The sequence below is a fragment of the Zerene cesonia genome, chromosome 27 (assembly GCF_012273895.1).
Source record: "Zerene cesonia ecotype Mississippi chromosome 27, Zerene_cesonia_1.1, whole genome shotgun sequence".
Lineage (NCBI taxonomy): Eukaryota > Metazoa > Arthropoda > Insecta > Lepidoptera > Pieridae > Zerene > Zerene cesonia.
The window spans coordinates 6,434,257-6,448,665 of record NC_052128.1 but is presented as its reverse complement, the minus strand read 5'-3'; the positions used below and the strand labels follow the sequence as shown (position 1 = coordinate 6,448,665).

Here is a 14,409-nt window from a genome sequence, read left to right as displayed (position 1 = left end):
AATTTCCGCCCTATATTTCAGCCTTTTAAGTTTTTGCTTTGTAGTAGGGGAGCCCGAGATGCTAAATGTGTATTTAACTCAAGCGTTTCAGAAACCTATTGGAATTCGCAGATTATACGATAGCAAGAAAAAAAGTCCTATAGTGTTTTCAATTTTAGCGGTGGAAAAAGGTTTTGACATTTTTTTTAATTGTAAAAGAAAAATGAGGCTGTGGAAATACTCAAGCCCGTTAGATTTTGATATTTTGAATACTCTGGCATATCACTGAAATAAAATATAAGTTATTCTTACGATTTATGTGGTAATTTCGTGGCTACAAATAAAAGGTAAAATATAAAAATATATGACTCGAGCGCGTCAGATAAAGATATTACGGGCCATTTACAACATAAAAAATCCATATTTCGCTAATCTGACAATTTGAGCGTAACCTTAAAGAATTATCGATATTTTTTAATTTCCTGCGGCTCCTGCGAGCACACCCACCAGTATTAACTGCTCATACTTTCTGGAGGTACTTAGTAATAGGTAAGGTACGTTCCCTTATAATAATCTAACGCGCTCGAGTAAATCCCAAAATCCCCTCTTGGGCTCCCCTACCATTGACGATCGAAATATTCTATAACGCAATAGGAATATCCGGTATTCTTATATTTTTTCATGCCATGAACGAGTAACTGAGCTGGTGGTTCGCCTGATGGTAAACGATCACCACTGCCCATAAACATTCGCAGAGGTACATTCATAGTGCATGGAGGTATATTCTGCAAATGTGCTGCTCGCTTTTGAGGAAGGGATAAGGAAATGTTTTACTGCTGGGAAGAAGGAATCGATGGAAGAGTGAGAAAAAAGAAATGGATCGGGTTTATTTCTTTTTTCTTTCGCTAGCATTAAGAATATGAAATGAAATATCATTAAAATATCATGACAGAAAAAACAAAAGGTCAGCATTCAGGTTTATTTGTTTTAATAATAAATATTCTTGTTTTGGTTAAATCCCTAATTTTCTGATTTTAAAAGTACCGACCATTGAGATTTGATATAAAATATAACATCAAACATAAAATTACATTATGTACGCTCACGTTTCCAGTTCAAAACGCTCAAATGAAAATAATAAGACGTGCAGACTTATTTGTTTTTATACACATAGCAGTTACGAGCTCATAATCAAATCAAAATATGATTTGCAGTAAAATCTATGGTTGCGTTTGTGTTTTATTACAAATAAAAAACGTAACTTCTGGAGTGAAATTCTTGGATTTTATAAACTCGTTTTCGAATAAAATTAGAAACCACGTCTTACACAAACGCTATATAAACACTTATATATCTATTGGGTTCTCTTTTCAATCATTCGAATCGATGTATATGACATTTATCATCCTAGATACCTTATACAACCTTGGCGAAGTAGACGAACTTTATTGTTGCAAAAACAAACCCGAATGTAGTTGCTAATAGAGGTGGAATTTGCTGTGTTGTAAAATTTCGCATAAATGCTTTTGGCTTCAAGTGGCATAATTTCGTCAATTGTTCTGGCATTATCATTGTGTTCGACAAAGCTATCGTGTGACAAAAATTGGGCTAACGGCCTCTTTTGTTAGCGCAACCTAATTACACTGAATTTGTCGTTATAAAGGAATAAATGGTTATCTTTTCAAATGAGGCAAATTGGGCTTGTAAACAAATTGGAAAGCGGTTGGTGCGAAATTCACTTAATGTTTACGTGGTATATTCAGGTGGTATATGTATTAGAAATTCGTTTCTTTTTGACCGAGTTTTTTTTTATTTAATTGGTATGTAACCTATTCCGTTAATCTCGATTTTGACTGACTTTAAGCTGACAGATTTTTACTCTCGGTCAATATGGATAAAACCGGGATAAACGTTTGGTGTGTAATATTTTTAAAAATAAAATATTGACCTTTCTTTTCAAGAGTGGTAAATGGTGGATCTATCAAAATGAAAAATAACAAAATCTACGTAGGTATTAAAAAAAGTTATAGATAAAGCTAAGTTTTCACTGGCATGCATCTTCGACTTTTTATAAATAATTTGTTTATAGCTCCCAGTTACGATCGTCAGATCGTCTGAAGCTATTTGTGTGGTTTTGTATATGATTGGCTTTTTGTGTCCCCGGCACACTTAGATACATATTATGAATTCGTCCGAAGAAAATATTTCATTGTACAATAACATTACTTTTAGTTTCAATTAATATTTTTCCAATTTTTTCTTGGTCCAAATTCTCCGTGCGCACTTCTTTAATGAAATTACATATTGTCTAGCATCCGCTTGAAAGTTTTAAGATAGACGCTTGCATTTTTCGCCCATGATACCAATTCGTCGTCCACGTTAGACCGACGGCCGTTGTACTCGCTGCTTCTATATCTGTTCCCTAAAGATAAATTATTATTTTTTTTATTTCATTTGAAGCTGGGGGCATCATAATATAATACTGCCATAACATAATACTGGTACTGGTCTTGTAGGTACAATGTTATAGCAACTATTTGTGCTTCTTGTACCTAGAAACATAAATATAGATTCAATGGTACGTTAGCAATGGCTCAGTTAAAAAACTGCTTAACCGATTTTGATAATTCTTTCCCAACACAAAGTTATGTTATTCATGATATTTATTGGTATTTTTTTTAATAATTTTCGTTTTGATAAAATAATTTAGTAGGTAGGTAGACAGTTACGTTGTCGCGCAGGTCTTCTCAACTGCTGCTGAAACTGTTGCGAGGCGCGTCTCCAGATGCGATGCAGGTCCTCAGCCACTGGTGACGTGGACAACTGCTGCGCTAGCGCTTGGATATCATCCACGTTTGCAGTTAACAAAATGTACGATTGGCTCACGTTGAAGAAAATAAGGAGTGCTGAAATGCACAGTTAAATAATGAAATTGAAATAATATATGAGTTATGATTTTTTTGACATTTAACAAAATAATTCAAATAATAATACCTACTTGCAATTATCAGAGTACTAATCATTCTTCAATTACAAATTCTCTATTTATGAACAAATTTGGTTTTCTCGTAGCTCGTAAATTAATAAAAATAGTGAGCGTAAAATTAGGTAGTCGTGTGACTACACTACTGCGTGGTCATAGATAAACTACCTATTTAACTAAAAGCGTTTTAGTGTACCCAGCACAATCAAGTACTTTAATCAGGATACATCTATCAACTACCGATTTCCTTAAAAGGATTTTTGAGACATTTCAGAGCCTTTATCAAATGTGATTAATTGACCTACCGCTTATACTACCGCAGAGTATAATAATATGGCTTGGTGCTTTTAAATTTTATTAAACGATATATCCGATAACCGGTTATCGTAGTGGTCGTAAAAATTGTGAGCGAAAACTATTACACAATTTTATATGAACATTACCTACTTTCAACATAGTTCTTGGGCTCTTGCCTTATGAAAAAAAAAGAAAACTATCTGTAGCAATCTATTTGCAGAGACGTAAAACTATTACATCAAAGAAAACTTTGCTCCTAACGACTTTTTTCTTGAATTCTTTCTTGCTAAAATCAAAATATAATGACATGATGTACATTACTTGTAATGCATACTTGCATTCTTTTGTGACGAACGGCTACATATCCAGGAGGCATCTCAGAACCACCTACTCTTTGGCAAGAACTAACTTCAAAGAGTAGTATAATAATACGGGACTAACTTGCCCGCCAGAGCACCATCAACTCAAACTGTTCGGCTTATTAAAGCTGTTCACGATAAAACGGATATCTTTTGAGTGATGTTGCAAGGGTTTGGATGCATATAAGAAAGTCGCATTAGGTTGTAACCTGTAATGGCATGTGATTTGGATTAATAAATAAATAAATACATAATATATTACCATTATTATTAGTTAAATAAAGTTTTAGTTGTAAGTTTTTTCTTGTTAAGTCGCAACTGTAATGGCATGCGATTTTGATAAATAAATAAAAAAAAAAATAAATACTGAGTTTCAGTATGAAAGTATTTATGGCAATGTGTGTTAGATAGAATAAATTTATTGTTTAAGTTGACAATGGCAGAGTCATTGCTCCTTGCCGTAACGAAGAAAAAATATCTGACGCTAAATGGCGAGTGCTGTCTGATGACAGTGACATTGGCAGTAATAAATCGAAATTTTATGGATTTGTTGTGGATGTAAAATAAATATTTTGATAATTTGCAACTCATCTCCTGTAACATAGCCCCGACTTCCAAAACTTGTGACTACCATGGAAGCAAACCTGGAACACGAGGATTTGTTGATAAAACTGCGATCTAAACTAAATGATGGCAAAATCAAACTTTGGGAGTCGCCGTATACTTCGGTTGAAGGAGAAATTTCACAAAGCTTTCAGGTCTGTATCCTTGTTACTATTGTTTTAAACGGACAGGTTGTTAATTTCAATTGAAAACTACATAATAAGATAAACTATTGCTATTAAAAGTTCTTTACTCTAATTGCAAAATGTTATTTACGTATCAAATTTAGGAGTTATCAAGCAAACTAGCATCTGAACTATCATTGGACGAGAGTATCGTCCGAGGAGGGCTCTTAGAGTTACAACAACACTCAGTAGAGAGGTCTAAAGCTAATGAGGAGTACAAGGAAACCGGTTGTGCTACCCTGAGGATAAAAGCAACTGGGAAGGGCGATAAAGGCATCATTAAAGTGATGAAGAAGCTCAATGTGATGGGTTCAGAGCTGGTTGAAACTGTCGCTGCAATTCTGGGCATTGAACCTGCCAGGTCAGTTTTTGTTTCATCCAAGCAGCATGCCCTTAAACTAAAAACAATTACTGATGCCACTCAATAATAAGTTTTGAAATTGCCATTGAATTTATCTAAAACACTTAACAAAACATTTATTTTTTCTTTTTATAACATTTGAACATTATTTACTTTTGTGCGAACTAACTAAACAAAGTTTTTGCAGTCTCTATAAGGAAAAGTAATACTAATATGTTTCAAACTTTAATACAACACAATTTTTAAATTTTCGTTAAATTAAACAATTATTTTCAGTTGTTCAATTTTAGCATTGACTTCATCATTATTATGATCAGAATCAATACTTTATTTTGAAAATAACAAAGCACTTGCATTACAGACTAAAATTAATATTCAACGGCAAGCTGATCAAGCCAGACCTACGTTTAGAAGAGCAGGGAGTCAAGAATGGGATACAATTGATGGCATTGATGATGACAGGTATGTATGTGTGATGATAGGGTACGCATAATAATCTAATTGAATATGTTGTAATATTGAATTGAATTTGAATCTTCAATTCAAATTCAATTCAATTAGAGTAAAATCTTAAGTTACTCATCATATTAATTTTTTTTATTTGTTTGTGGAAGAATTTTGAAAATTGACAATTATTAATTAATTTATACACTTATTCTCCTGTTTACTAAATAAATATGAAAACTTTAATTAATTATTTATACAAAAAGCTTCACTCCCTTCAAATCATTAGAACTAGACCAAATTGTAATGGGACAACATGGAAGGCGCCAGCTTTCAAATAAGAAAAAAATAATCTTAAATTTAATGCACCAAATCTAAAGTTCTGAAAAAAAAATACATTCAAATTGAGAACTTGAGACAAAGAGTTATTATAATTTACAGACAATTTATACAGAATTATCTGTGGGATAGCTGAGGAACCATAAAATATGTTGTATTATACAATGTATCATACAGTATTTTTCACTTTTTCTCTTGTTCTCAAAAAAATCTTGTTGCAAATTACAGAAACCCCCGAAGAAGCAAAGAAAGAAGATGATATGTACATGCAGGTGAAGGGTACTTTAGAAGATGCCACTCTCCTATCTGAGTGTATGGATGACCTTATCGAAGAGGATGAATATATGAATGTAAGTAATGCAAATATTAAGTGGATTTTAAATCCCTGGTGACTTATACTGAAGTGTTAGAATCATACAGGAGGCACCAGATTTCAAACAATAAAAAATTTCAAACAAATTATCATATAGTCCAAGCTTTGCTGCTTCAACTGCTACTTAAGTGGCTCTTCCCATAGGAATAATATATTTTACTTGAGTAAAAAGTTTCCTATGTGGCTCTCTAGCCTCCTTACCAACTTTGAAAGACACCATCAAACAAACACACTGCTCCATTTTTTTTTTTATGTTTGATTTTTCCTACAAAAAAATGTCATGTCCTAATGGTCAGCGAGTAGGCAAAACTCAACAAATATTTTATTATTTATTTTAATAATTTTTGTTTCTTTTAACAGTTAGAAGATCAAACCGGAAAATCAATAGATCTACCAAAGTCAGAAAGGAGATCCCTCTTTGTGGGGCTGGCCCTGCACGAGAGAGGGCGCACTTGTATCAAGAAACGGGACTACTCTCTGGCACTAGTGTTGCTGTTGGAAGCTGATAGACAGTTATGGTAATTTTTTTCCTATATGAATATATGCTTGTAAGAAATTTTCTTACAAAATAAATTTGGCAGCATTATAGCTTTGCTTGGCGAATCTCATTCTATAACTGTAAAAAACTTATTCTATCACTAGATTATAGTTATAATTTTTTTTATGCATATGTTTTGGTTTCAGCGAGTGCAGAGCGCAGATTCTTAACACCGTAGACAATTATGCAGTTCTCCAGCTGGACATAGCCTGGTGCTACCTCTGCCTACAGAGCTTGCAAGCAGCCAACGATGCTGCAGAACGGTTGGCCAAAGCTGAGGTGTCCTTCAAGGTCACATACGGAGAGGACCATCGCAGACTTATAGAGCTCAAGGGAACTGATGGTGAGATATTTGTCCTGGCCTTCGTCTGATGATGATCTTGTAGGTTAATAATGGTTACTTTTTTTGAAGTGTCAAGCAAGTATAAGATTTATGCTGAAGTTTATGCATTGATGTAACTTTTAAAGGAAATTTCCTCGGTTTAATAATATTTTTCTAAAAGCGAACGAGCGTGTCCTGTTCATGCGGCTTTACCTACTACAAGGCATTGTGGCGTATCACCAGAACAAGAGGGCTCGGGCTGCTGAACTGCTCCTCAAAGCAGAGAAGGAATTGTGCGACTTGCGAGTGAGTATTTTTATGATAAAACTCAAAACATATGTTAGAAATCTCATTGAAGCGTAACTGTCCTTCGAGCCGGATCTGAAAATCTATATTTATTTTGTATTAGCACTAGAGTGTAATGTTATTCTTTGTTCATCAGGTGGACGATGCGTCGGTGCAGACGCTGATGGAGCTGGGGTGGTCGCGCGGCCAAGCGTGCAGCGCGCTGCGGGCCTGCGCCGGCGACCTGCCGCGTGCGCAGGCGCACCTCGACGAGGCGCGCGCGCAGCGGGACCGCGCGCGGATCGCGCACCGCGAGGAGAGGTGCGCACACACCTACACTTACACACTTTAAACACACATGTGAGGGCAATACATAAACACACCACCACGTTTAGTTAACAATACAGTTATAGACACGAGAAGCAGAAAGATGCAATATAAATAAATATAACGATAAGATGTTTTAGTTGTTTAATTAATATGCATGTTGTGTTTACCTTTTAAAGGTGTGCATTTAGCTCTTAATTTTTTTTGTATTTACTTGATATAATTTCTTTAATGTAATACCTGTTGGTGAACCTTAAATAAATAAATAAATAAATAAATAACGATGTGTATCTGGCGGGTGCGGGCGTGCGGCGCAGGGAGCAGCGGCGGCTGGGCGCGTGCGCGGACGGGCGGCCGGTGAGCAAGCGGCTGGTGGACAGCCTGCAGGCGATGGGCTTCCCGCGCGCGCGCGCGCTGCTGGCGCTGCGCCGCGCCAACAACTGCGTGGCCGACGCCGTGCGCATCATACACGAGCAGCCCGACCTCGTGAGCGCCATTCCCTTACTTGCCAGTTCGAAGGACCAATGAGAGAGCACTGCTATATTTGTCAATGTGGAACGAATCGCCTACATTTTTAACGCCCGCGTCCGAGCGCACATGCCTACGCCCGAGGAATTCGCGGGTGGCTAGCACTGCAGACGCTGACTCATTGCGTTTTTAACCTCGTGGCATTTAAAAAGTACTGATTAAATATGCAATAAAAATGCTGCCTTGCTCACTTTGATACTAATTTTAGCGTACAATGCTGAAATGTGCAATAAAGCTCGTAGACACGCTAAGGACTAGCAGCTACTCCCTTATAAGATATAATGACTAATAAATCCTAGGAGGATCTGTTGATCTGTTGATATTATTTCTCGAAATCAAACATGCTATTATGAATATTATTATTCTAATTCATTCATAGGTATTAAACAATATTGCTTATCTTCACAATCCTGGGAAGGGACTATTTTTAAATACCATTATTTATATTTTTTTCCAGTTGGATGATAGTGACTTGTCTGATGATGCTACGCCTTCCGCTGAGTCGCTGCAGATTGACCAGTCGTTGGTGGATGAGGTATCATAAATTTAATATCTCCTTCGAAATTTCCTATTCTATTTCATTTCTAACATAATTGCATTAAAATGTATATTCTGTGAATTTGTCTATATCTACTATATAAAAATAAGTCGGGTTTTCCTTCCTGACGCTATAACTCCAGAACGCACGAACCGATTTCCATGGTTTTGCATTCGTTGGAAAGGTCTCGAGCTCCGTGAGGTTTATAGCAAAGAACATTCAGGAAAAATTTCAACAGAAAAGTGTGAAAATCATTTTTCACATACAGCCATCTGGTGGCGAAACGGAGTTCGCCGGGTTTGCTAGTATTTAATATAAAGATTGAACTACAAAGATTATTTCCACACGATTTCTTTAATTGACTTATTTGTCAAGTGTGTTCCAGTTACGTGTGTAATACAAGATGGTTCCACCTATTTATCTATTGATTTATTTACCAGTTATTACACCTATAGTCTAATATACAGGGTATATTAGACTATAAGTGTAAATAACTGGTATATTAGATATACCCTGTATATTACACTATAAGTGTAAGTAGTAGGATAACAGCTCAAATTTTACATAGATTCTAGCACCGATCTTTTAATATATCGTGCGTAACATTCCAGCGCCATTCTTTTGATATATCATATGTAATATTTCAGCCAAAATTTTATATTTTGTCTGTAACATTCCGGCTTCAATTTTATATGTACACAACGCCTGGCACAAGTTGAACTAGATCCTAATGGTGGTACCGTAGGTCTCACTGTTGTATAGCTTAATTCATTGTTTTTTTTTTTTGTGTACACTAATTAATTTTTTCTTGTATTTCATAAATGCAACCGTTTGTTCGGCTTTTCTTTCTTTCTCTCTCTCCACCGAGCGTGCGTAACGTTCCAGCTCCAGTCGATGGGCTACACGCTGGAGCAGGCGCTGGGCGCGCTGCGGGCGACCGGCAACGACGCGCGCGCCGCGCTCGACCTGCTGCTGCCCGCCACCCCCGCAGCTGCAGCTGCAGCCGCCGCAGCCGCAGCCGCAGCCGGCGCTTGTGATGCGGACGGTACGTATGCACGGTACACACGGTACGGTACAGTACAGACACGCACTCGGAAGTGACAACTCGCTGTGGCATGGGGAACCGCTTCGTTACGTAACGCATTACGGCGACAGTTTCGCTGGCAAGACTTTCTCTCGCGCACACGGTTGGATTAGTTTATCGCTTCTTCTGTTAACTATTTATATACCGCACTATAAACAATTTAAATACTCTATACGGAGAAGAGTCGATTACTTACGGATAGGCAAAAACGCGGTTTCGAATCCCGCCTCGTGATCGAATCTTTTATATTCTTTCAAAATTTCTCAGACAACTTATATATTGATATTAGCCAAATTTGGAAAATTTATGTTTTTTTCAGATTCACAAGTAATATATTTTAAAATCTATAAAAAATTCTAACTCGACGAAAAATTCGACAGAAGGTTCTTAATACTTAATATTATTTATATTTTTGTTGTCAGCTTTTATTGTGCAATAATTACATATTTCAGTTGAAGCCTCAAACCCTTCCACCAGCGCCGGGATAAACCGCAAGAGGCAGAAGAAAGAAGAGAGGTTAAGGAAGTGAGTTTTTTTAACATGTATAGTAACGGTCTTATTCATAAAAATAGACTTTTAAAAGTTTTGAACATATTTTAGTTAAAGTGTTCTTTAAGCACATATGACGTTTGAGTAAATTGTTTATTCATTAACGTTTCATAAAAGTTCTAGTAATTAAATTGTCCCTAAAATTTGAATTTTGAATACAATTTCGAACAATATTCCACAGAAAGAAAGCCCGCGACATGGCGGTGCGTCGCCTCCGCCAGAACATCCACCAGGAGGAGGACGACTACCTCACTAGCACGCTCTCGGAGGAGGAGCACTATCTGGTGCAGTATAAGTCTCTGCTGTAAACCGATTTTGGTACGTTTTGCTATATGAAAATATTGGGGGGAAGGAGGAGGGAGGTATATATCGATAAAGACCTCCTTTGAAAGGGAAAGATCTTAGCGAATTGGGGGAGGTTAATTGAAAACGTAAATTATGAATTTATTTAGTCAGCATAATTGTACGGTATACAAAAAAAAAATAATGTCATAAATTTTATGCAAAAATTACAAACACGTAGGTTACTTCTTACACTCATAGTTATTTTGCCAACGGTACTAAATATGTCTACCCTCCATGTTACCGAGTTTAATATTTACATTTGCCACATTGGATACTACTTATGTGAACGGGTTAAAGTCGAAAATTGTCTGTGCAATGTGCAATAGAATAAATGATTCTTTTATCATAACATAGTAATTTTAAGACTACATATTCAATTAACTTATTTACAATCTTGATGTCCTAGGTGTAAGATCTTTTGTAGGTTTAAGCATGGTCACTTATATGCCCTAAAATCGACCAGTGATGTGGATCAATGTCCCTTGCCCCGCTAGGGGGCTTTAAATGTGTTGTTGTTTACAAAATGTGTAGTTTTTAAATTAAATGAATACCGTAAAAAGTATTAAGATAAATGCACGATTTCACAATAAGAGTTAAATTTTTAGGTTTTTTCATATCTCTCGAAGCTTTCAACTCTTCACTGTCGTCTACTGAACTAAACTTGAATGAAAGCCGCAAAATAAAATTTTGGTATCTTTCTTGCTACTAATATAAATAAATTTCAATTCAAATGTGACGGTCCACGAAATAATCCAAGTTTAATTTACACAGTAATCCATAACGCTACTTTAAGTTAAAATTTAATATAAATTTATACGGACAATACATAATTTCGTAGTGTTATTTGCATCTAAGTGCTGCACGTAGCACTTGCTGCGTTTTATTTTAGTGTAAGATGGTTTAACCATGTAACAGATCTTGGTCTAACTAACGTAATTAGTTTTATCACAATCGAAAACGATATACAAACGTTTGCGGGACAAACATATATATTGTTTTGTGTGTAGGATAGTATAAATCGCTGTAGCTCAATGTTCGAAGTGTTGACTACATTTGTAGTGGGTTTGAGACTGAAAATATGGACTTCGAAAATTGCAAAGAATTTAATTATATACTAGCTGCACACCTCGGCACCGCCCGGGTAGTAATTTATCATATTTGAAATAATATAAACTGTCTTTTAAGTTGGATCAAACTGCACATGGTGTGCATATATGCATTAAATCGGTTGGGTAGTTTAGTCCATCACGGACGAGCAACGTGACATGTAACTTATATATATATTAAGATAAGATGTGTTTCTATACCATTCATATCTCGTTAGATGTTAATATATATTGTTTACAATAATAAATTGGAGCCTCGGTTCAGTGCTTAATGTATTAGGTGAACAGACGAGTGGTTCTGGTTTTAATCCTTGGTGAGAACTTGGTACGACCAATTTTCTCAATGAAAGAAGTAAGAAGTAAATTGCATCATTTCGTTTTTCCACAAAGGACACGGGGTTTCAATGTTTTTATTGGGAAATTTCAGTTCCGAGAATTCGGAATGAAGAATATTTTATTTTTATTTAAATAATATATACATACTTACACAAACTGTGTAATTAGATTAATAGATTTACGAATATAAAGATAATATAATATTTATAGAAATATGTGTGTACACTTTATGGGGATATATCCTGCAGTTGGGGCAATTGTAAATTATGGTTAAGGTCTTTTTAACGTGAACAGTCAGCTAAATACTACTGTCTTCTTAAATTGTTCTAATTCTGTTAAAAAACCTAGATCTTACGATAAGTAAAGGATGGAATATATTTCACAACAACAAACATCTTCAATCCATCCAAATTTCTTCGAATTTATGTAATAAATTCGTATATATGTAGAATATATGAGTATGGTGAAATCGGGTATAAGCAATTTTTAATCCTACTTCAGATTATGATACAAGCAAAACTTGTTATTACCCAAAATCTATGAGCATTGTAGCTATTAGCTATGAAATAATCACCACCTAGCCTCAAAGCGCATTATATGTAATAGTTTTGCGCCCGCGGTTTCGTCTACATAGCCAAAGGAAATTACCATTAGGATGCATGAGAAAAAGCATATGCCACTCTCTAGCCTCCAATCTATCTCCAAACATAAAAATCATATCATAAAATCTCTCAATTTCAACGTGAGGGAAAGACAAACAGAGTTTAGCATTTATAATAGTAGTATAAGATTCATAAATTCAGTCCATATACGGTATAAACTAATTTATGAAGTATAAGGTAGTAAGGTGTCTATTTAAAATACTTTTAGTATATAATACTTTCTGTTCTTCCTCTTATACAGGTTTAGAAATGACTAGACTGTGTTTAATTTTAATAAAAAATATATTTATCAGTATATAATATACTTTCAAGTCATTATACTTAATGTTAGTACTAAGATTTTATATTTTGTATTATATAAACCGCGCCAATAAAGATGGCAATTCGTTTCGATGCAACTTTTAAACTCTTCCTTTATTGGCGCGAGTATCTAAAATTAATGTCAGTGTTTTCGAATTATGTACCTTTGATGGTTATATTGTATTTCTACAATACTAAATTAAGAAATTATATATAGGAGTAAAATATGGGCTTGCACTAAATATTATTCGGTATACCTTTTTGTCATGTCATCTTGTATTTACTTCCTTGGAATATTGCTGTTGATAGAACTAAAATATTTTCTTTTTCATGTAAACAATAAAAAAAAAAAACATACAAAACAGCAATTTATCAAATTTGACACACCTATTGCATAATTTTTGTTATAAAAGTTTTGCAGTGTACATTATGCGAGCCCGCTGTCAAACATATTAGATATACTTAAATTATGATAAACGTGATAAATGTCTATCTACTCTTACAATTATAACACTATTATTATTGTATGTGTGTAAAATTGGTAAAAAGTAAAAAAAAAAAACAAACATGTTAAACATAATTCGCATATACCTTGTAGATACAATCTGGTTTATAAGGCAACCCTCGAATATCTGTATTAATGTCTGAAATAAAGAGTAAACACTGAATATTTGTTTTATTTAATTTTAACTATATAAATGGGGGTTTAATCTTGTAATGTATTACAGCTAATTCCAGTTTCTACATAGATATAATAAGTATAAATTGGATTCTTCTTGGCGTATTATACTGTAAGCCCTAATGAAATGGAGTACCAAGGGTGCGTTACTTACAAGACCTTAACGCTCAGAAAATATTAAACTATAGCCACACCTGTTGTACTGTTCTCTTTCACATGTTTCGTTTTGTCGTCAAGTCATGGATTCTTTAATATCGTGTGTCTAAGTTGTAGAGTAAAGATTTATAGGTGATTTTTTTAGTACAATTTTTTCAAAACGGTAGTTTTTGTAATGTCTTCCCATACACACTTGCTTTTAAGCTAAACTTAACTTGTATGAAGTTGAGTTTAGCTTAAATCTAAGAGGTGAATATGTCGTGATATTTTCGAGAAGATTTGAATGATTTTTTTTCGAGGCTTCAGCAATATTCTATCATTGATTGACAACAAATTCGAAGAACATAACATCGTTCTTAATATATTCGAACTTGTCGAGGCTAGTGTGCGGTATGAAGATGTACTGCCTCTTCATCTGGAGGATGCCCTGGTCCAGGCTCTCGGTAGATTTGGTCTTCTCATTCGGGTCTTGTTCTATCGGTCTGGATGACTTGCGACGTAGCTCCAAGGTTTTGACTATGTCCATGGCCTGGGGATGGAAATATTTGTTAAAAGGGAAATACAGACCTGTGAAAAAATATAGACTCAAACATATTTTTTACTGTTTCCAGTGTTTTACTACACATGTATCACAAATATATAAATAAATGTATAATGTTAAATGGGCACAATTGATTTATGTACATTGTTTTATTCTATGTGACATTGACGTCTGAACGTCACTCATTTGT

At 35.0% G+C, this 14,409-nt stretch overlaps 2 protein-coding genes across 2 annotated transcripts in view; one reads left to right on the top strand and one right to left on the bottom strand.

Moving 5' to 3' along the window:
- Window positions 1-4,143: 4,143 nt before the first annotated feature.
- On the top strand, window positions 4,144-13,511 carry LOC119837299 (NEDD8 ultimate buster 1-like). The gene is made up of 13 exons (XM_038362816.1): window positions 4,144-4,376; window positions 4,511-4,767; window positions 5,129-5,229; window positions 5,779-5,900; window positions 6,284-6,441; window positions 6,608-6,804; window positions 6,965-7,089; window positions 7,226-7,389; window positions 7,713-7,881; window positions 8,381-8,458; window positions 9,347-9,506; window positions 9,998-10,070; window positions 10,276-13,511. Exons 1-13 carry the CDS (start codon window positions 4,251-4,253, stop codon window positions 10,400-10,402), a joined length of 1,857 nt encoding a protein of 618 aa, XP_038218744.1. The 5' UTR covers window positions 4,144-4,250; the 3' UTR covers window positions 10,403-13,511.
- Window positions 13,512-13,966: 455 nt separating this feature from the next.
- LOC119837298 (TNF receptor-associated factor 3) overlaps window positions 13,967-14,409 on the bottom strand; it is a 30,175-nt gene continuing 29,732 nt past the window's right edge. Inside the window, exon 12 of the mRNA XM_038362815.1 lies at window positions 13,967-14,207. Within this exon, the coding sequence (XP_038218743.1) occupies window positions 13,995-14,207 (213 nt within the window). The 3' untranslated portion in view covers window positions 13,967-13,994. The remainder of the gene's footprint in view (window positions 14,208-14,409) is intronic.